General features: G+C 35.5%; 2 protein-coding genes across 3 annotated transcripts in view; one reads left to right on the top strand and one right to left on the bottom strand.

The window, feature by feature from the left end:
• Positions 1–202: 202 nt before the first annotated feature.
• On the bottom strand, positions 203–9,605 carry mettl4 (methyltransferase 4, N6-adenosine). Its single transcript, XM_084109234.1, has 8 exons — positions 9,196–9,605; positions 8,989–9,054; positions 7,578–7,932; positions 5,304–5,373; positions 5,009–5,183; positions 3,316–3,422; positions 3,141–3,226; positions 203–900 (listed from the first exon to the last, which is right to left on the bottom strand). The coding sequence occupies exons 1-8, from the start codon at positions 9,466–9,468 to the stop codon at positions 725–727; spliced, it is 1,308 nt and encodes a 435-aa protein (XP_083965360.1). The 5' UTR covers positions 9,469–9,605; the 3' UTR covers positions 203–724.
• Positions 9,606–10,574: 969 nt separating this feature from the next.
• smchd1 (structural maintenance of chromosomes flexible hinge domain containing 1) overlaps positions 10,575–24,128 on the top strand; it is a 72,669-nt gene continuing 59,115 nt past the window's right edge. The window contains exons 1-12 of one of the 2 annotated variants that reach the window (XM_084109412.1): positions 10,575–10,618; positions 10,792–10,986; positions 11,097–11,172; positions 11,702–11,860; positions 16,377–16,459; positions 17,163–17,287; positions 18,078–18,192; positions 18,911–19,030; positions 19,136–19,302; positions 20,391–20,481; positions 20,595–20,811; positions 23,596–23,713. In XM_084109412.1, the coding sequence (XP_083965538.1) occupies positions 10,834–10,986; positions 11,097–11,172; positions 11,702–11,860; positions 16,377–16,459; positions 17,163–17,287; positions 18,078–18,192; positions 18,911–19,030; positions 19,136–19,302; positions 20,391–20,481; positions 20,595–20,811; positions 23,596–23,713 (1,424 nt within the window). In that variant the 5' untranslated portion in view covers positions 10,575–10,618; positions 10,792–10,833. Of the gene's footprint in view, positions 10,619–10,687; positions 10,987–11,096; positions 11,173–11,701; positions 11,861–16,376; positions 16,460–17,162; positions 17,288–18,077; positions 18,193–18,910; positions 19,031–19,135; positions 19,303–20,390; positions 20,482–20,594; positions 20,812–23,595; positions 23,714–24,128 lie in introns of those variants that run through there. The other variant, XM_084109411.1, reaches the window with a different exon arrangement.

Raw genomic sequence — 24,128 nt, 5'->3', positions numbered from 1 at the left:
ATTAGCTTATCAAAAATATTTATAATTTAAGCAAATTTAAGGCATCCTTTACTCTAAAATGTACCATGAAATGTCACAGCCTGTATAACTTAACCAAGACTGGTGCAATGAGACTTTTTAAGTATACAAACAAAATGATAAAACACTGAATAGAACTAAATAGTGGAAACAATATTGAAACAACCACAGCACAAAAATAATTACATGGTGTTTTCATATAAAGTTTAATGGCAAATTTTAGTTAAAGAAGTTTTACAGTTAACATTTTGATCCATAATTTCTGCAACCATCATGAGACAATGGAAGTCAAACAGTTAGCGCACAAAGTATGTGGTCCATTTGTTAAAGTCAAAAAACTATTTTTTATATATTTTCTTAAAATACCATAACATTTCTGACACACATACTTAAAAATGTTTCTAAAAACAGACAAATTATTGGAAGGCCAAGTACAATCCCAACTACTGGCCAGACCAGGCTCGCAGAAAGGAAAAATCCTTATTGTGGAGCCCCATAATGAATTGCTAAAATGTATGTAGTAAAATACTGACAGTACTCTTTGCATACAAAAATATAGTTGTTTCTGCTTGGTATAAAATACACTATTCAGACGAAAACACAATTGTACTGCATTTTACATGTTGAACTGAAAGTTCATATCCATGTATATAATACAAACTTTCTTACACTAGTTTCTTGTATTCTTGTAAAAAAAGTCCATGAGCTACTGTGCAAGTGTTTCGGATGTCCTGGCCGGATCCTCGGCCCTCTCTCTGGTAAAATAGCTGCTGTGCTGGAACTTGATGACTTCGTTTCCCCAGCTGGTCCAGTCACACTGGAGACTTCGGGCAAACAACTCTAAACACTTGGGCTTGTGGCTAATGTACGGCTTTAGCACAGCTGTAGTACAAAAGAGAAAGAATTAGCACGAAAGCTAGAAATCAGGGAAGTTTGCAGACCCGGACCCTCAACATCAGCAGGACAAAACGTCCCATAGTGAACAGTAACAAAACAACTGGGGTTTTTCCACGCAGAAGATACACTTGTGTGAAAAAGAAGTGCGCTTAATTGTATTGAATGTGCACTTTTACTTCAAATCTTAAAAGAATATTCTTAAGAAACTGTACTTGCAGATAATATAACAGCAATGAAATAAAAGGCCACTTAAGAGTATTTAAAGAGAGTACACTTTCATCACTGATTCACTATGTTTCTTAAACTTAAGTACACTTAAAAAAATGCAGTTTGTAAGAATGTCAAATTAAAAGTTAGGTCATGTTTTGATAATCCTTTGTCATGCTTTAAAAAAGAAGTGTTGTCTTACATAGCCTACTAAAGCACATGTAAAGTACCTTATTATAATTTCAACTGTAGTGTGGTATTCAATATTACATTTAAAGTTTATATAATTATTAATAACCCCATTTAACCCCAGTTTCACAGACAAGCGTTAAGCCTAGTTTTGTAAGTGAAAGCAACATGCACTGACCGATACGGGACGCCTAACTTTACTTCCCTATATTACTATTTAATCCTAATCTAATTATGACAAACTATATATCGTTGGAAAGTTCTAAGACTCCTAAATAGATATTTAGGACTGTTTTTTTGTTATAAATTATGTAGGAACAGAAATAGATGAATTTATGACAAGAGTGCACCTCAAAAAATCTACGTAATAACAGGAGTTCTGACCTTCGTCACAAAAAGTTGACGCACACACTTTTAATAATTGATATGTTGGTTTTTATGCTAAAATTTCATTAGAAAATATATAATCTAGTATTTGTCAATAAAAAAATATAAAATAATATTATCTTCTAAAAAGTATAATATATATATTATCCTCTAAAATATTGTATTATATTTTTTTATCGCTTTTTTTTATTATATTACATATTTTATTAGTTATCATAAATTAGGTATAATTTGAAAGCTTATGATCTCAGAATTCATCCTGTGAAAACTGTTTTGAAATTGGACATTGTGTTACCATAGAAACTGTACTCTAAATTATTTTATCAGGCTCCTCCCCTTTTGGGCATCCTTATGTTTCATAATTTATGATCAAAATATTTTCTAATCTTGACAAAACACATATTGTCAGAAAGGTCTGAGTCTCAAGGTTCCATATTTTGTGACAGAAGTGATATTTGGACAGAAATTTATTAATTTGTTATGGTAGAATGCATACAGTAAAATTCAATGGAATTCAATGACACCCGGTGGCTATTTTTGGTAATACGCCTAAACAAAATCTCATGGGAACTTCATTTTTTGTGATATCAACTCCAAATTTGGAACACAGCTTGGTTAGATATTTGGCTTTGATTTTATAGTAATTTTTTTGTAAAACATATTTTGTAAAATATATATTTTATATAAAATAAAAATATTAAATAAATTATATTTGATTTAATGTAAATTTAAACTTCCATACTTTAATTTTTTGATGTGCTTTCACTTCAGCAATAATCTGCTATTTTTTACCTTTAAAACAAGACCAAACTTAGGTCTATACTCCAAAGCATTCTTGAATTACAACCATTTAAGCTTGAATAGTGCATTTTAATGTCCATTCTCAAAAAGGGCTAAGGGGCTAAGGGGTTAAAATATGTTAGTGTCATTATTTGTCTCAAGATGCACATGTTTATAAAAGCATTTATTTGTCCCAATTGAACTAAAGCCTAATCCTGGCTTAATCTAAGCCCTGGCTGTGAAACAAGGCCTATATGTAATAAAAAGTTAATTACAAATGTGTAATTACAATTATATTTAAATACACAACATGTATTTGTACATTCATCAGTATACATATTTAAATAACAATACAATTAATTATAAAATTATATATCAAAATGTACTCAAGTCCTACTTAAGGTCAAAAAGCACTTTGAAGTTCAGCTAACATTTTATTAATTTAAAATATAATTAATTTCCATTTGATTGCAATTAACATGCAGATCAATTGAGTCTCTAAAAACATTAAGTTTTTAAAGTGCATTATTTTTGTGAGTACAAAAAGTGTTACCTTTTCAAAAGGATAGGCAGGCAGAGACCAAAATGAAGTATAATCTGATATATGAACCACAAATGAGCTTTATATTGCAGAAGCACAGATTTGTTTTAAGCGTGTGCACCTGACAATGAAGGCTTATGAGAGTGCAGCACTGAGGGGACGCTGATCAGAAGCCGTTGCTCTGGAAGCTCATCCACTGCTAAAGACCTGGAACACACAATTTTGGAAGCTTTGGAGATTACAATACAAAAAGATGGAAGGAAAGAAGAGTCCAATGTGAAACATACACACATTACCTGACTGTGTGGTCAGTGCGAGAGCGATACTTGCCAAGCACCAGCACTTCATAAGGCTTCTTGTGCTGTGAATCCAGAGGAAACACAAACTCCCCTGTTCGGGTCACCTGGAGATTCAGACAAAATGTCATCACAAGCTGAGCAGTGTTGGGGACTTTTACTTTCAAAAGTAACAAGTTACATTATTGCAGTCCTCCTTAAATCAAGTAATTAATTATTATGTTTTGTTGTTACTTCATGAATACCCATTAGTTACTTCAGAAGACTCAACATTTTGAATGAACTTTCAATGGATGGATAGAAATCTCTCAGGTTTTATTAAAAATAACCTGATTTGTGTTTTGAAGATGAACAAATGTGATACAGGTTTGGAATAACATGAGAATGATTAAATGATGACAGAATTTTGGGTGAACTGTCCCTTTAACCATCTGGTGGTCTTCAATCATGTTAATTGAACAACTTCAACTTTTTTTTTTTTTACTTCATCAGAATGGTTTGAAACTTGCAATTGCTATATGAACGCGCGTGTGGAAAGATTAGAAAAGGTGAAATGGTCCACAAAGATGCAAAATCTAATAAAAGTAGTTATGTCCGAAAATACTATTATAAGCAACAAAGGAATACACATCCCTATATATATATATATAAGGCTTTATATATATATATATAAAGCTGAATTTTCATCAGCAAGTACTCCAGTCTTTGGTGTCTTATGATCCTTCAGAAATCATTCTAATATGATGATTTGATACTCAGTTATTATCAATGATGGAAACAGTTGTGCTGTTTAATATATTTTTTTGGAATACTTTTTTCAGGATTCATTGATGAGTAAAACGTTAACAGCATTTATTCATAAAAACAGCATTTATTCAAAATAAAAACATTTCTAACAATATAAATCGTTACCATCACCTTTTATCAATTTAACGCATCCTTGTTGAATTAAAGTACTAATTTCTTTAAAAAAAAAAAGTTATTGTTCCCAAACTTTTGAACGGTAGTGTATATTGTTACAAAAGATTTCTATTCTAAATAAACAGGTTATAAAAAAAATATTAAGCAGCACAACTGTTTCCAACATTGATCATAAATCATCATATTAGAATGATTTCTGAAGGATCATAAGACACCAAAGACTGGAGTACTTGCTGATGAAGACAAAAATAAATTACATTTTAAAGTATATTAAAAAAGAGAACCATTATTTTAAATTGTAATAATATTTCATAATATTACTGTTTTTTTTTTTTTTTTTAACTGCAGGCTTGATGAGCATAAGAGACTTCTTTCAAAAACATTAAAAATAGTAATGTTTCCAAACTTTTGACTGGTACTGTATATATAATATTATATATTAAATATCTATGTTATAATTTGAATTTAATCACTGAATTAATTGAAAATATTGGAAAATATTTTTCTAATATTTATTTTATATAGATATACATTGTGCATCATTTTGGGGTGAATGTTGTCGAGTACAACAAAATTCCCTTCAAAATACAAAATAATTAAAGAAAAAATATTATTGAAAAAAATCTTTTTTCCTAAATATGCTTATTGTCTTCAGTCTATTTTGACCTCAGGGTATCATAAGTGTGACCCCTGTGGTTAATGGTGTTTCTTCCTCCTAATTAGTGTTTCAGGGTGCTTTTCCTCTTCTTGTGCAGTTGTGTTCTGTGTGTACCTTGACCCAGAGCCACTCTGCTAGCACTTCAACTGCCCAGTGTGGGTAGAGCTCTTCTTTGACGAAACGCAGATGCTTTGCCCGGTTAGTTACCCACGTAACCACCAAACATTCTGGAGCAGCCAGTGCTGGCACAGGAAGCTGCTTGAGCTGAGAAGACGGCAGAGAACTGTATCTGTCAATCATACCATGATATGATTTCAGGCAGAGCAGTTTCTCATTGCAGGCAGAGATTTAATAATTTCATAGCCACATTAACTCGGTATGCATGCATGTCTATGTGGAGTCACGTTACCTGTTGCTTCTTTTGACAGATTTGTTTTCCCATGGCGGATCAAGGATGATAAGGTCAAACTTGTCTCCACCTGTAGCAATATGCAAAACTGGATGCAAAATTGGAAACATCTAAAGTAGTATAACAAAATGACTAATGACCAATAAACACTTTGCAATAAGTTCCAATTAGTTACTTTGGTTAATGCATTAAGCAAGGGATAATGTACATTCAGCCGGTGGTTCTCTCAGAATAACCCCCGACAGGGTGATGAGGACCCTGACGCGAAGCGGAGGTAAGCAAGTACCCGCAGGTACTTGCCATGAAATATTGATCTGAGTTGAAATATTTTATTAGGTGTTTAAACGCAAAGCTTCCGTGGAGAGCAGTTGCTATACAGTCATACCACTTATTACACAGCATTTCACCACATAAATAATTATGGGGATAAGATATATTGTTTTCAGATTAAACTGTTTTAAATTCGTACCTGTTTGTATCTCATAATCCAACAGTGTACAAAACAATAGTCACAAAATGGCAGCAGCTGCGTTTGTATGAAACAAGAGAGAGCGAGTCCATAATTAAGTAACTGTACACAAAATATTGATTCGACTGCGTTTGAATACTTTATTAGCTCACCAAATACAAAACTTCCACGAAGAAAAACCGTTCCTAGCAGGCGTATAGCGCTGCTGACTTCAGTGACCCGGATGAGCCGGCGTTATCTGTTTTGAGCGGTTGTTATTTGGGAATAACTTACCGCTGGATGCCGCTATTGACCAATCAGAATCAAGTATTCCACAGAGTCATGTAATAACTAAGAATAAGTAACAATATGTTACAGTATTTAATAATCTTTGTTAATGTTAGTTTATAAAAATACAACTGTTTGTTAATTCATGTTAGCTCAGGTCCATTAAATAATAACAACAGATACTTTTGATTCTAATAATACACTGTATTAGTAAATGTTAAATTTAAAGGTCCCGTATTATGCCCCTTTTCACAAGATGTAAAATAAGTCTCTGATGTCCCCAGAGTGTGTATGTGAAGTTTCAGCTCAAAATACCCAACAGATCATTTTTTACAGCATGTTTAAATTGTCATTTTTTGGGGCTCAGAAAAACGCGCTGTTTTAGTGTGTGCCCTTTAAATGCAAATAAGCTGCTGCTGGACGACCCAGGGGGCGGAGCTTCATGAGCTCGCGCTCAGTCTCTCAGGACAATTTCATCTCACGGAATGATGATAATATCAGAAACTCTCAGTAACGGTGTTCATTTCGACCCAGAGTCAGACAATAATGCCTACAGAGTCAGAGTGCTGTATAGAGATGGAACAGGTATAGTTTAGTAGTTTAATTACGGTTATAACGTATTTGTCATCTGCTTGTATGCATCCATTATTAATAGCCTACAAGTCTACTGTTTCGGACCAGGTCCGAATGATGATCAAACATATACTGATGAGTTTAATAAAGATTATTGTACATCACACAAAAGATGAAGCGTCAGTTTTACTTCAGAAAATCACCGTAAGAGCTGAGTAAACACAGTATAAGAAGTGCGCAAGTACATAAACGAATTTCGGTAGAGTTGAGGGAGCATTTTCTTTAAAAACAAAATAATTCCTCCTCGTCTTCAGCGGCTGCCTCAGATTTCGGGAGTAAATAGAGAGTGCTATGTGGATTAATAAATCCAGCCACACAACACCTACAACTCTTGGGAGACATTCTCATCAGTGCAGCAGCTGTGAACTCGATCAGGGCGGGTCTATGTTGAAACGGCAGTGTCTGTCAACACTCGTGGGCAGGGCCTGTGCTTAGTGACGTCACTAAAACAGCATTCTGAAAACAGGTCGTTGGTAGACACTGCTTATGATTTATGGGGATTAATAAAAAAGGAGTGAGTGGATTTTTATCACTAGTGGCTGGTTGTGTACACACACTGCCAACACACATTTATGTCCAAACAGCATGCAAAAGTGAATTTTGCATAATAGGGGACCTTTAATTTTACCTAAGATTAATAAATGCTTTTGAAATATTTTTTTTATTTTTAATGTTAACCAATGTAATTAACTAATGTTAACCAATGGAACCTTATTTTTACCCTGAAATTCAAATTAAACTGTAACATATACAAATAAAAACTAATTCAAAATATTAATAAATACTATAATAGCATATAAATAATACTAAAATAACACTGGTCTTGAACGCTTTAAGCAATTTAGCTGCTCTACATAACATAGAAAATACTCTATTATGTAATAGAATAGTAAATTAAAACTCACTGTTGACAAGTGGATGCATACGTGTGATGTCAGACAACAGGAATCGGCTGCGGGGGGGCAATAGGTACTTCTCCCTCATCAACGTGACCTCATAAGCACAGTCGAATGGGTTTTCTGTGATGTATGAGAATAGGTCAAGTGGTGGATCCAGACCATCTCCGTTCAGCCTCTGCACTGGTGCCACAGACTCGTCTGTTAATGGGAGCTGTTTGGCCATGTCACATAAGGCAGCAAGCTGGCACTCGTGCGTTGGCAGGGATTCAGAGGGTGGTGCGTTCAAAGCCTCGGTCAAGTATCCACACTGACGTCCAGCTTCCAGAAGAGCCTGAGAGCCCTCCAGAACCACTGACCTGACCTGAGAAGAAAAAAATCAAAACAACACATGCACAAAAAGAGTGTGTGAGAGGAAATCTGTATGCTAGAACGGCAAGCAAAAACCAAATCCTAAAGGATCCATTTTAGTATGCACTGAGTACATGAAAGATTCACAACATTTATAAAACAAGACAAGCAATATGGAGAAGATGAAAAAATGAGGACCCGATGAGGTGGTTAATATGAGCAAGGAAAACTGAGCAAGGGATCAAATGTCATTTAAATGTTAGTTTCAAAAAGTCACATTTTTTTAGGTCATTAATGCAGTTGGTTATGAAAGTAAGTGAGGTAGAAAGAAATTCTGAAAGCTCACCAAAAATAGAAGAAAAAGAAAACTGTCATTACTTACTCACCCTAACGTCATTCCAAACCCATAAGACTTTCGTTCATCTTTGATCTCATAATTTAGCACTTTATTTACAAAATATTAATCTCCAACACGCAAATCACCCACGTCACTTCATAAAACTGAGGTTAAACCACTTTGGTCACATGGATTACTTTAATGATGCCTTTACTACCTTTCTGGGGCTTGGAAGTGGTAGTTGCATAGTTGTCAATGGAGAGACAAAAAGCCCTCAGATTTCATTAAAAAGATCTTCGTACAGTTTCCGTACATAAAATATACTTTTGTGGCAAAAAATTTGTCATTTTTATCCTATTGTCTACTATATTTATTTGCTAGGTGAGTGTTATTGTGGGTTTTGGTTATTTTGCTGTTGTTTTAGTCTGGAAGGACGTTTGAAAAAACTAAAATCATTTAGCAAAGTGATATGGAACTGTAATGCGGTCAAACCTGCCTGCAAACTACTTTAGCTGTGCGTTTAACTGAAAATAATGGCACACAAATATTAGACAACATCCAAAAGAACTCTTAAAAAATATATAATAATGAAACAAGATTGGCAAATTTGATCTAATTTGTTCCCATTAAGTTCCAAATGATGACGTTGTTATGTAAATACAATAGAAATCTGTACAGATTCCTTTAAGTTTTGTTGACACGGTAATTTAAGAAATAAATAAAGCATGTCACCTTTCCATGATAAATATGGGCATCTAACTCCCCTGCATTGAGATCACGCTGCTTTCTTTTTCGTTTCTGCAAATAAAAACAAACAAACTGTTAAGAGTCATACAGCAATCTCCAAAGACCCTATAATCGAGCACTGTATATCAACTAAAATAATAACCAACAATAAATAAATGCGGCTGTCTTTGTGTCGCTTTTTCCGTTGTATACCTTTCGTGTTTGAAGATCAATCTTTGCAAGTTCATCACCAGTGCTTTTTTTTGCCGTGTGTAGCGGAATACTGCCTGTCAAGATACCTGTGTTTTGTCGAATTTGAACGTGGGGCTTCAAAATATTAAAATATTCCCTCTTGAAACAGTTTTTGAAGTATGTCGGCTTTTCAAGCCCAGCACTATTATAACAAACACAGCGCTGCAAACCCTCATCTATGTGAGTGCAAGAGTCCACCAGCCAGCCCCAGGAGTTCCCACACACAACAGACATTTACACAATACTAGTATAATGACTGTCAAATTATTCCAACGGTTTCATTCATATACTATATATATATAAAAACAGGTTTCATCTCATTTCAGCATAAATAAATGCTGCTGCTGCTTCTTCTTTTAATGTTTAATTGCGGTTGGCAAGCTTGCTTTTGGCGCATTACTGCCACCGACTGGACCAGTGTGGAGAATCAACGTCAAGCCAGAATGGGGAAATCATGCTTTTGTAAATCTCAATTATAAAAAGTAATAATTATGACATTAAAAGTATGACATATTAAGTCATAATTATGAGATTAAAAATTCTAAGTTACGACATGCCGAAATTATGAGTTATGACAGACATTTTAAAGTTAAATTATTAGAGTCGAAATTATGATAATTATTTTGACCTTGTATGTCATAATTTCGACTTTTTAAGACATAATTAAAATTTGAATGCCATAATTATGACTTTTAAATTTCAACTTTTCATCTCATAATTATGACTTAGTGTGTCATAATTATGACTTTTATATTTTATATAAATTGTATATGTCATAATTATATTTTTAAAAAGCATGATTTTAGGCAACTCCCCAAGTGAACCTGTGGTCAATCCTCAAAGACGAGCAGAAGTCCACAAACTGTGATCAACTCTGAGCGCTAATAAGGAATGGAAAGTCACCTCCAGTACATTTGGCCATAGTATTTAATATCTGAAACAAATTCATTAAATATCTTACACTTAAGACACATTGGATGCTATATTCTAACTATAAGGGGTCATTTACAATGATTTTTAAGAGCATTTTCGAACAATCTTAAGCCAAAAAAAAAAAGAACTTTCTTAAAAAATGAATTTTGGGAATGCAAAATATTCTTAACTTTATTCTTAAGTTATAGAATTAGAAGAAAATAGCAATTAAGAATAATTTTACTCGTTATAAATGTTTGCATATGTATTATTATTATTGTATACATGATGTAGGGCCTATATATAAAATAATTGTATAATAATAACATCAACATTCTTCTTTTTCTTCTTCTTCTTCTTCACACTCCATCCCGGTAGGAGGCGGTAATGCATCAAAAGCTTTTTGCTAATCGCCATAAAATACTATAGAAGAAGTACCGAAGGATGCTGCACACGAACTAGAGGAATTTATGTGGGTGATGTTCCTGGCGCGAAATCTTTAAGTTTATATCCTCCATCAAAATACCTCGTTACACGTGAATATTAGCATATATATTAGCCTGGTGAACGACAGAACAAATCTAAACCTCAAGATAAACATGTCAGTGAGGAAGCGATGAGTTTCTGTTTGTTTCTGTATCAAAGGTTGCTGGCTACGCAGTAACGTTAACGTGTGACGATACGAACATGACCGAGGCCGGAGCGGAGCGAGACCGGGGGAAAAAGACCTCGAAATCGGTTTGTGTTTATGACTGTCGCCCGGACAGCAGCGCAGCGCCGGAGAGGACGCTAGACATCGCGAACATCGATTACAATGGCTTTCTTCAGGCTCTGAGACAGGTAAAACAGCTGCTCTGTTTAACTTACCAGGGTAAATTACCCGCACGCTGTAACATGATGACATCTGTCATACATCTTGTTAACAGGACTGGGTTTTCTTTTCATTTTAGGAGTTTTCACTGTCGACAAATGAGAGTTTCGTTATTAGCACGACGGACCGAAAAGAGATTGACGAAGAACTTTACAGTAAGAGCTCTGAAAGCTATCATTTTATTGGTTGCAGTTTTTTAATATATATATTTTTTGCGTGCCAAACCGGTGAATAGTTTTGTATTTACATATTTTTTTTAACAGTAAGGGCTTTCTACGTTTTTAAATAAATATTATGTTTATTTATTTTCATTTTCATATCATTTTTATTTTATTTCAAAACTGTAAAAAAAGTAAAGAAAATATCTGATGTATCATGTAAGTCTAGAAAATATTTGAAGTTTTTAAGTTAAATGAAAGTTTTTCAGTGTAGTTTTGTTTTATTTAAAACATGTAAAAAGTAAATAGTGTTTTTTATTTACATATGTTAATTTTTTATGTTAATTTTTTTTAAATATACAGTATATTTTTCAAAAATGAAAATGTTTTTTTAAATGTATATTTAAAATTATTATTGACTTATGTTAATTTAGTTGTTTTACATATAAAAATGTAAAAATAGTTGGTTTTTAAAAATGTCTTTCTTATGTACTGATGTGGATTTGTTTGTGTTTTGATGTAACAGAGGAGCTGGTTGATGGGAAAACCTTGCAACTGTTGAAATCTGTAAATCAGGAGCTGCCTATGGCGACTCAAGAGCGGATTGAGTATCTGCCGCACTACCATACTCTAGTGCAATGTGGCATGTATGAGTACTACGCTAGTGAAGGACAGAAAGCGTTGCGTAAGTTTGCACACTCACCTCTGCCATGCTGGCTTACATATACACATATACATCCTCATAGTCAAATCATCCTATCGTTAGTGTGTGAGATCGCTGAAACACAATATTATCGTGCGGTGTGTGTGGGGGGCTTTTTTTTATTTTTCTGCTATTTTATTCTATCCTTAATTTACTTTTTTATTTATTAATATAATTGATTATTTGCTTTTATTATCACAGGAAATGACACACACAAAATGTGAATAATTTTCCATCAATTTGCGAACTAAAAAAATAAAGTTGATGATAAAGAAAAATGTCATGTCACAATATTGGAAACATTTCAGTTTTAAACCATGAAGCGAGCCAGTGGATATCACACAAGCAATGTGCAAATCTATGTGAGAGCTATGCCGGTAAAGAAGTCTCAAACCACAGTCAATTATTCATTACAGAAAGTAAAAGTAAAAAATGACTAAGCATGGCCGCTCATGCTGCATTAACAGCGCATATTCTCTCAGAGACGACGAGAGATGAATCTACTTAAACATATGCTGATAACAGTAGGCTATATAACTGTCTTAATTAATTTTGTTAATATTTCTCTTGTGGCCCATACGTACTGAATAAATGAGAAGTATATTGTGTTAAACAAGTTGTTTTTAAAGGTCAGTGTTTGAAATAAAGCTTGCTTATAACCTTGGAGCTGAAACAGAGAATGCTCGACCCCCACATAGACTTTAATTTAAATGAGGGCTGCTGAAGAGTACAAGAATTAGAAGAGCGAAGAGACAGAGTTGGAGTATACGCAATAGCTAGGTTACAGAGATATGTCAAAATCAGGTTTAAAATCGATAGATGCCTTTATGGGAATATATTGCAGTTTCTTAATGGATCTATCAGGAAGACCAGAGTGAAGTGCATTGCAATAATCAAGCCTAGACATAATAAAAGGCATGAACAGGCCTTCCCGCCATGGGCAAGGCGAGAGAAGGTCTAAGTCTGGCAATATTTCCAGTTTTTCAGATCATTTTAATATGGGCATTTAATGTCAACTGTGCATCAAAAATAATGCCTAGATTGCACACTTGAAACAATGGAAATACTGAATTGAATCAGTTGAAATTGAAATTAAGTTTATGCAGAGCCATCTCTGGAGAGAGCCATGGGCAGGATCCATTGACGCCATCTCTGGAGCCATCTCTTATGCAGAGCCATCTCACGTAGACTTTCAGTTTTTGACTCATTGAGTTTAAGAGAATTTTCTTGCATCCAAGCTTTAATTTCATCCAAACAATTTGTGAAAAGTGTAATTGTAGAGGTAAGGTCAGGGTGCGTAACTGACATAAATGTGTATCGTCAGCATAATGACACCCCAGACCAAACTTTCGAATGAAAATAATCTCATTTAATACAGTTATAATTTTTCAGTGTAAATTATTTAATTTGATTGGTAACAGCCTAGTGTCTTATTATTTTAATTGAATATATTGATCAAATTTAAGAATTTGAAATGAAAGATGGAGCAAACATTTAATACAATTAGGGGAAAAATGGCCTTTATAAAGCAGGGTTCGTACAAGGTGCTTGAAGTACTTGAATTTGACTTTTTGAACTTTAAGTCCTGGAAAACCCTTGAAAACAGCCATATTTTTTAAGAGGTACTTGAAAATTATTATTAAAAATATTATTAAAAATAGGGATGCACCGATACCGATCTCATGTATTCGTACTCGTAAAAATGCTCCGATACCAACAACCGATAGGCCTACCAGGCAGCGTGTATATAGTAACACAGCTGTGGTGCGCGAGCTGATTAGAGAAAAACGCGCAGTGGATTGAGCGCGCACCGGCACAGATGCGCGAGCTGGTCGAGCACATCCCTTTAAACAGACATCAGTGGAAAGTTTGTTCAGTCGGATGTAAATGGCAAAGAAAATAAAACGAGGCATGTAGCTTATTATTAACGTTAAATGACGAGAGAGAGCGCGCACTTCTGTTGAATGCTCTTGATTGCTGATCGTTCACTCAGCACGTGTCATTTGGATTAAAACTAAATTGTATATGTAAGTAAAGTAAAACATGAACTGTTACCTGATTTATGTATAACGAGTGGTTCCCTACATTATCACAGGACGTTTGCAGGTCAAGAAGTTTAATCCCCAAACAAACATCCGAAGCGTGCGCTCCGCAAACCAACGTCTTGATAGACAGCGCGCGAATACTGTATTGAATTGTCTTTCACGTCTTGCGCTTAAACGTACGAATTCACACAAGTTTATGTAAAAACGCCTGTCTAGGTGAGTATCCCAGTAAACAAAGTCGGTTATATCTCAAGTGAACGTAGCCATGTTCAAATGGGAGCCATGCGTTCGGTCTTAAAGGGACAGCTAATAAACCTGCTGCTGTGTTTTAATGTTCAAACAAAGGACAAATAAATTACTCACTGCTATTGACTAAATAGGCTACCCTTTTCAACTTTAAAAAAATATCCATCTATATATAATTTATACAGTAATGAATATGCATTTTTTTCACATTTGATTACTTTATTCAAATTTCTGTACCTGTTAGATCTACCTGAAAAACTCTAAAAACACTATTTCATTTGTAGCCTTTCTTTGTTCTATTGTATTTATTTGTCCTATTTGTAATTCGATTATTTGTTCTTATTTTGTTACTGATTGCTTACTTGTCTTTAATAATGTTTTAAATTCACATTAATTAGTCTGGTAGTTTTTGTTGTATCAAAATTGGATTAAATAATTGATATTTCACTGGTATCTAAACATTTGTTACACTGACCCAATCCTCAGCACTGAGCCCTTCTGGAGCTGCTCTAAATATACGTGCTGTGTTAATAAATGATAGATAAAATATGATAGAGCAATAGAATGAACAGTGACAGTAACAGAAGCTTATACAATGCATTTTAGCAGGCTTAATTAAGCATGAAAATAACTGAAATAAATATATATTTGATGAACAAATTAAGCCAACTAATATGATTTATATTATTTTGGTTTATCTACTAATACATTTAAAAATTACAAATGCAGTGAAAATTCAGGTATCGATAATTGGTATCGGCGAGTACCAGAAATTAAAGAATGGGTATCAGACTCGTTCTGCAAAAAGTGGTATCGGTGCATCCCTAATTAAAAAAATGTTGTTGTTGAAAAAATACAATCTTTTCACGCTAAATTAACGCTGCAGCCTGTCTGAGATATAGAGCTATATATGTAATTTGAGTAAAAAAATAAAACAAATACATTGTTTGATAAGTGCTGATTGAAGTCCTTGAAATCCAAAAAAGTAGTGCTTGAAAAGTCCTTGAAAGTCCTGGAATTTCATTTTACAGAATCTGTACGAACCCTGATAAAGGTACAAAAGTGTTTTCCAACAGTGATGTAATGAAACATTGACAATTTAAGTTTGAAGGGAGTAAACCATATCATCATGCTTAACACTGAGAATTTGAATAATTGTAATGTGATGATCAGATGCAGATATCTAAATCAAAGAATATGGGCGGTTTGCGGGTGGATTATTTATTTTTAACATTAGATTTGGGTGACTCAAAGTGCACCAGATTAATGAATTTATCTTTAAAATGTAAAAAAATTTCTGTTAAAATTATGTAAAAAAATTTCCCCCTGACCCCCCTAGATGTACCGAGCTCCACCCACAAAAATAATGTGGGAAACACATTAGGCTATATAATGATCTACGAAAAATACTAATTTAATTACCTTATTATTAAAATACATTATTAGGATTTTACCACCTCCGCCTCATTTTGAGCCAGGGAAAAACCCTAAATCAAACACAACACCAGAGATGCCTGTCCACACACGCATCCTTTTAAAGAGGATGGAATGACATACAGTGTCAAATGCAGCGCTAAAGTCTAACAAAACTAAAATTCTGCAAGCACCCTTGTCAGGTCAGATAAGGTGAGAAGGTCATTCGGACAAGAGCGGTTCTGTGTCCTGATCTAAATCCAGACTGAAATTGCTCTAAAAGATTATTTGTGTAATAGAGATATTACCAATATTTCTGTAACTGACCAACCACAACCTGTTCGAAGACCTTTGCCAGAAAAGGTAGATTCGCTATAGGCCTATAGTTGCTTAAGTATCAGCATCACACCCAGGCTTTTTAGGAACTGGTGTGATTGACGCTGTCTTAAGGGTCAATGGATCCTGCCCAGTCATTAGAGAATTAATTATGATTACAGTAATGGAAGCTAATCTATCTAAGCTTTTATTATACTTGCAGAGCGTGTATGTGGTAATTTCCTATGAAATTATGGCACGACAAATGAATTCTAATATTAATTTTGATAATAATAATAATAATAATTGAATACATTAATTGGAAATGCCAAATCCTCTCAATATTGCCTATTGCTGATGCTTTTGATGATATCTCTGGCTATCGTCGATACACAGTATTATTGTCTATATCGGCATGACCCTAATGTACACTGTGCCAGTTTAATGTGTGCTGTGTTTCTCTTTTTGTTGTGTTGCAGCCTATGCTTTTGCTGAGCTCATTGATAACGCGCTGTCAGCCACAGGAAAAAACACGGGAATCAGGAGAATTGAAATCAGATTGGTGAGAATTCAACACTGACCCTCACTCTTTATTACAAACCTTAGTGAACTGTCTCAGTGTCAGTGGCATACGTTATAAAGGTGTGACTGGAAGTCATTTTTAATAAGACATTTCTGAAAAAAAACCAAAACAAAACAAACACACCCTTAACCAACAGAAACACACCCTCCCTTCATTTTTCCGCTCCCAAAATAATGAACAAAATGCAACACAGGCAACAACTAAAGATGCCGCATCAGACAGCTTGCTCAAGCATGGGTGAATCCACTGTTATTCAACAACAATAACACTATATTCTGTGAAACTAGCAAAACTAATGTTACTCACATATCGAACAGAAACGAAGCAACCTCGGCATCCATTTTCAGACCTTTCTGCTCTATCATCTATCAAAACAAACAAGACCCCTTATAAAGGAGTGTAACTTTTCTGCCTGAAAAATTTTTTTTTAGAAAAAAATATATTTAGCTATTTATTTTAAAACAGCCATGCTGATGGTCATGCTAATGCATTTGCCTGCATTTTCTCTGGAGTACCACATTCAAATATCAGATATTACACATTTTATTGTTATCTGAGAAAAATTTTATTCAGTTCACATTCAGTGAATTATGCAGTAATCTACTTTTTGTGGCACTTATTGCACATTGACCTACTATTAGTTTCCATGATCCAGATGTTTTGTTCTCTGTGTGTTTTTCAGCTTTTCGATGAGTCTCAGGGAGGACCTGCTGTTGTGGTGATAGATAATGGATGTGGAATGACATCTAAACAGCTGAACAACTGGGCCGTTTACCGTCTGTCAAAGTTTATACGAGAAAATGATATGTGAGCTACTCCAAAACTACTCATAATTCTATTCATGCTGGTACTTATAATGTTAAAACAAGGATATTTGCATCCAAAATGCCCTCTTCATATTTGAAATAACATCCAGCTGACCTGTGCTCATTGTATGATGCCTATTATGGGCCGCATTTACACTGCAGGTCTTGATGCCCAATTCCGATTTGTTGACTAAATCTGATTTTTTTGGATTACCAGCTTACATGTTCTTTTAAAAGTGACCCAAATTCGAATTTACCTGGAAAAGCTTAGGCCGTATAAGAAGTGAAAATGACGCAATGGACGCATACAAAATGATAATACAAGCTTTTTCTTTCCACACCATCTTTAAAGGTCAGCAAAACATTGGTCTCTTAAGGCGGTGAAAACATAGGAGAGCCCTTGGTGCAGCCTGGGCGAATGAAGCAATGATCACTGCTGTAACCGCTGTGGTTTGTGTCCACCTGAATTGACGTCATTCGCCACCATTGGTTTATCCGATCTGTCCGCTTACATGGCAGACGCAAATCCGTGTATCCGATTCAGATCAGATTTATTTCCCCATATGAATAAGGCCTGAAACCACTCTGAGAATATTGGAATCCATGTGCTTTTTTTCCTGCTTACACGTTCATGGGTCATATCCGATCTATACCACAGTGGCAGAAAAAATCGGAATTGGGTCACTTGAGCCATGTAATGTAAATGCGGACATAGATTCAAATACTAATTGTCTTATAAAGCTTGCCTTGATAACCATCAGCTTTTTTTCTCCTCTTTGTTGTTGACATAGCGAAAAACCCGGTTATGTGCGACCAAGTCCAGTTCCACGCAGTCTGAACAGTGACATCTCATATTTTGGAGTCGGAGGCAAACAGGCCGTGTTTTACATTGGCCAGTCTGTCAGAGTATGTTTGCATGCATTTTTTTCAACAAGTATCATACTTGCAAATTAATACAGTAGATTTGTTACATCCCTTTTCAATAAAGCAGAACAGATATGTCCATTAAGGAATGGCAAATTAAAGATTTTTGTTAAAATGATCCATAAACCAGGTTGGATTAAGCGGTCTGATCCACATATGTGTGTCGTTTTCAAGTTTTGTTCAGCTCAAGCCCACTGACTGTCCACGCTTGAGTTTTGCATTATCGTGAATGCTTCAGTTAAAATCAACCAGGCAAAGTTACAGTTAAAAATAAGAGTTTTATTTTGCAGTGTAGATGCAAAGTTTTATAAATTGTTTGTGAGAGTTTGCATGGACAGTCAGTAAGCTCACGCTGAACTTGAACAAACCATGGGGTGTTTAAAACAGGTAGTGATTTTGCAAATGATTGGTTAATTGTTTTTTTTATAATTTACATGGTTTATTTAAGGAATAGTTGACCTCATTATTTACTCGCCCTCATGTTAGTCTCTGAACACTTATGCATCTCTTTACATAAAAAAAAAAAAATGTTCACAGTGCCTCATATGGCTGTCAACCTCCAAAAAGGGGAGAAACACCAAAAAAGGGCACTATAAAAGTTGCATAGTAGTTTGTGGCAGAGGTAAAGATTTTGAGTTAATAACCCTTTTGTTACATGTTAAAATTTTTTAATGAAATATTCTTGTAATGTGTGTTTCAGATGATCAGTAAACCTGCAGGCTCTCCAGATGTTCATGAATTTGTCATGTCTAAAGACGACTTTGAGCGCAAGGAGTTAAAAAAGGAAGATATTTACTCTGGCTTCATTAGAAACAGGAAGGTGAGGGAAATACAAGTCATCTCATGTCATTTTTGGCTCCTGGATTTTGTTTTTAAATATATGTGTGTGTGTGTGTGTGTGTGTGTGTTTTGTTTTCTTTTGCAGCCTGGGGATTGCTCGCATGTGAATGTCAGCAATGAGCAGTTTCTGCAGTCTATTGTGATTGAAGAAGATGGGAAGGAGAGTTTCACTGCAGTTGTCATCACTGGAATCCTTCCAGAACACGTCACCTACCTCAAACAGTATTTCACTCTGTGGACCAGAGAGTTAGCGTACGTCCCAAAAACTAATACACAAACTCCTCCTTTAGGGGGTATTTAAACCACACCATTATCAATTAAAAACTGAAAACTTTTTATCCGTTCTGGCCATTCATTTACATGAGAGTGGCGTTTTGAGTCCTGAAAACGCAAGTTTTTAAAAATGACTCTCTTGGAATCTGCAAACAAATATCTGTTATGAGCCAATTATTTTTAATGAAGTAGTCTCAAACTCATTCAGTTGTGTGCAAAAAACTAACAACTACTATATAATAATAGTACATAGTTGATGTGTCCTTAAGAACTGTGAGATGTGCATCAGTTCTGTATTAAAAGTGATGTACACACAACAGTATGCACTACTCAGTCGTCTGCAGATGGCAATACATGGTGCTTCTATAGGTAGCATTTATTTTTATTTATTTCGTAACACTTTACAACAAGGTCCAATTAGTTAACGTTACTTAATGCATTAATTAACGTTATCTAGCAATGAGTGATGCATTTGTTACAATATTTATTAATCTTTGTTACGATTAGTTAATTAAAATACAGCTGTTCATGTTAGTTCAAGATACAACTTTTGTCATCAACAAATGTAACCATATTGTAAATTAACAATTTTTGATTTATTTGTTTTATTGATTTTGTGCTTTGAGATTTCTGTGTCTGTTGTTGTTTGATAAACATTAAAACAGATTGTAGCTGGTTTATTAGGCAGCTGTCACTTTAAGAGTTGCACGGATCCAGTATACTGTTACACAACTATTTTCGTTCATTTAGGACATATGTTTACAAAGATACTTGGCAATATGGCCATTTTGACATTATTTTGTGTGAAAATGTCCTTTTAAGTGCAACAAAATTTGAAAGAGAACTCGAGTCGTCTTGCTCTTGAAAAACACATGCAAATGGTAAACTTTAGTGACGATGCACAGCACTGGCCCGATCGGGCAAGTGAAAATTCCGTCAACTGTCCTTAGCGTCGTTTATGCGGGCCCCTGGCCTTCAGGCAGTCATTATTGTCGAGCCCTGATAAAAGCTACAATTTATTTTGAAGGCAAGCCATGGGCCATTTAATACTGTTTGTTTTATTTCAGGCATACTTACCATTATTATATACACGGAGCTGATGGAAATGACACGAGAAAAAAGAGGAAAACTGACCATTCCTCTAACATTGACATTCAGGTATAGATGCTTATGTATTTCTGGCACCAAATGCATTGATCATTCAGTTTTTGAGTTCCTTTTATGCATCAGAATGACCCTGTTTTTTTGTTTCTCTCTTTCTGTTTTCTCAGATCAGTTTGTTTGAGCGTTCCACTCGAGTTCCCCGTGTGGTGAATCTGAGGGAGGTTGATAATGACATGCAGACTCTGTATGTCAGCTCCAGTGCTTCTACTTTTGAGTTTAAAGCCACCGGCGCTAGAGATTCCTTAGTGGAGGGATTGATCCGATATCACCCGTTCCTCTACGATCAAGAAACATACCCAGTGGATCCATATGCTGCCTCAGCAGGTATTGTAAATCAGTGACATTAATTCAATTTAAAGTTAGTTCACCAAATTTTTTACTTCAGTCATTAATTACTCACCCTCAGGTCGTTCCAAACCCGAAAGACCTTCGTTCATCTTCGGACCACAAATTAAGATATTTTTAATGAAATCCGAGAGCTTTCTGATCCCTCCATAGACAATAATTTAATTATCACTTTCAAGGCCCAGAAAGGTACTAAAGACATCGTTAAAATAGTCCATGTTACTCCAGTGGTTCAATTGCGTTAGTAGTTGATTTGATGTGATGTAAATTTCATCATCAGGATGGTCCACAAACATGCTGTTCCAAGAACAGTAAACAAAGCAGAATATCATACGCATTGGTTGCATGAAATGGCAGATCCGCTACTTTTCTTCTTCTATCCTTCCAAGCGAATGTCCTGTAAAAGAAAAGGAAAATGTACTGCACGTGTCAAACTCATCCATACTTTGAGAGCTGTGTAGACACGACTGTGTGTGTGATTGAGTGGAAAATTAAAGGAGCATTTCACCCGTGGGAACATTAATCTTTATTGAAAGTGGGTCATATATGTAATCGAAATGTAACATAAATTTTGAATTTGGTGCCTTCTTGACCGAGGAAAGACAGAAAGTAGCTTTAGGGCGCATTTGTATGGAAGACAACAACTCCCACAATGCACCACATTGCACAGCTCCGCAAGCCACTCCCACTAATTTTCACAACACAAACGTCCGTGTCCTTGTCTGATTCAGAGATTTCGTCCAGGAGAAATTGCCATCGTTGAAATTCTTTGCAGCAGACGGACTCCATCTCTGTGTCCGTAGGTGCACAGTGAGAGCACAGGCACCACCAGTCCGCCCCAGCTCGAGCCAGTCCGGGCTCCACAGCAGCCGCCTCCTGTTCCTCCATCAGCCTCAGCTGCTCTTCGCTATATTGCGGCTCGTAAAGATAGCCACGGACATCTTATTCGAGATTTCGAAATCCTCTTCTTCCATATCATATTGAGTACCTTCCGCCATTGTCGTAACTTCACATCTGGCTCCAACAGCACCTATTAGCTTAGCTTCCAAACAAGATGGCGGATATTGCTTTTAGTTTCTGCAAGTGAAGTCCCACCCACTGATCTGTAATAAGTCTGTAGCATGAGTGGGTCCCACCCCCTGGAAAAATGAGGAACGAGTGTTTGTAGTCTCAACCCCTCTACAAAGATATGGGACTTCCTGCTTAGAATAATGCAAAATTATGATTTTTACATCATTATAAGCAGGAACTGCAACACTGAAATCCGTATTTCTCCCGTCTCAGGGGAAAATGAGGGAATAATACACGACCATTCAAAAATATGACCGGGTTATGTATATGAACGATACAAAGCTTAATGCAAATGGGTGAAGTGTCCCTTTAAGTATATCCGGGTTTAAACAGAGCAAGACTGGGAAGAGAGGTGCTGCAACAAAGTAAAGTATGTGAAAAATAATGTGTTTTTTGAACATTCAAGCATGGAAACTGTACGAGAATTTACAGTTAAGACCTGAGGACCAGATATTTGACGAATGAAGACCAGGAGTCAGAGACATTTATTTTTTTTACTAAAGAATAGTTCAGAACACTCAGTACAGCAGCAATTATACTCTTAACACAGACCACTAAACTATGTCATCGCTTCAGGTTGGATGATTGTGATTGGTTAATAGAAAATATCCACATATGGGTTCATAGTCAGAAGCATATCTCCATTGATTTTCCGGATGACAACCAAGTTCCCGGTTTAGACACAAAGTGGCCCACTGAGGTCACGAATCTGAGTTTCTAGGCTCCAGTTTGTCTGTCACATTGTGTCTGTCTGTACTCGCACACACACACACAGTGGAGTTGATCGAGCTTTAGCCCTGATCAGGAAACTTTACCAAAACATATTGACAAGATATACTTTCTCTCAGTTAGAGGTTCAGACAGTTTTAGTCATTTATTCTCTAGTGATTAAAGTTGAGAAGTAAAGTAAATGCTTTAACTAAGAATTGGTCACGTAGGAGACAGGGCTGAGTGACCCCAGTGACCTAGACTGTCAGGGCCAGCTGGAAGAGTAAATTTATGTTTTAACATGTGTTGGGTGCTTTTCCCACAAAAAAAAGAGCGAGCACGCTGTTTCAGTGAATAGACATGTAATTCTATAACTACGTAAATCTCAAAAGCTTGTAAAAGTTATTCAAATCATTTAATATTTAGCAGGATAAATATTGATTAATAGGCTAACTTACAAATCACTCATAAGAAATCAGTCAAAGGATATATATTTCAGAATCCACCCCTTCAAAACCTATTCTAATAGACCCCAAAAACAAAATCAAGTCTTTGTAAAAGGGCATAATATGGCCTCTGTAAATATTTTCTGGTTATTTGGGACAGTAAGTTTTCATTTACACTTTCAATGTCTAGATTAATAGAGGAACAGCCATAAATCTGCGGTCATTGTAATGTTGGAGTAACATACGCATAAACATTTTGTCTTTGTTTAAATTGTAACTCCTGTTGTTTCAAAAAGTATTAGCACACCTCTTCAATGAACAGTTTACTGGTGCGCATACTGTATATAGACTTACTCTGTAATGCGTACCATAGAAAAATGACAATAATAATGCAGTAATAAATTATAAACTGTCTATTCCACACTAATGGCAGTGATGAAAGAGATGCTATAATAATAGCTGATTCCAGTTTGACTGCTAAGATAGTGTGCATACCAAGATATTTCTTTCTATATCGGTCTGTGTGGTTGTATTTTAGGTCCTTCAGAGGATGAAGATGAAGATTGTGTAGTTTTGAATCCCGAAGGCCGAGGCAAACGACCAATCTTTGAGTGCTTTTGGAATGGACGGCTCATTCCCTACACTTCTGTCTCGGAGTAAGTTTTCTTCTTTCTTTCTTATTCTTTATTCTTAAAGGCACACTGTGGAGAATTTGTGTTTTTGTCAAACAGCGACCCCTAGAGTCGCTGTGGAATACTTGCACTGTCGTAAATACCCCTCCACCCCCCCACCCTCCACCCTGTACACCGGTACCTGCGTAGGGCATGGAACAGGCACACATAGACTCCGAAGACATGATTATTGCAATTTATCATAATAGTTTGCAAATTGTGCTTGTTTATTTACAACCTCTACGTTAGGCTTATTTATGTCCTGATAATTATGTGAGATATTGAAAACTGTTCTCATGATAATCGCAGGAATCAACGTCAACAGCGTCGTCTGATATCCCTCAGGACTACGTGATAAATACACCTCACAACACCTGAGTTCAGCTGGCAAACTAGTTCG

The sequence above is a fragment of the Abramis brama genome (genome assembly GCF_963993115.1).
Source record: "Abramis brama genome assembly, chromosome: 3".
Classification (NCBI taxonomy): domain Eukaryota; kingdom Metazoa; phylum Chordata; class Actinopteri; order Cypriniformes; family Leuciscidae; genus Abramis; species Abramis brama.
Note: the sequence above shows the minus strand (reverse complement) of the source record. Positions and strands in the feature narration are given on the sequence as shown.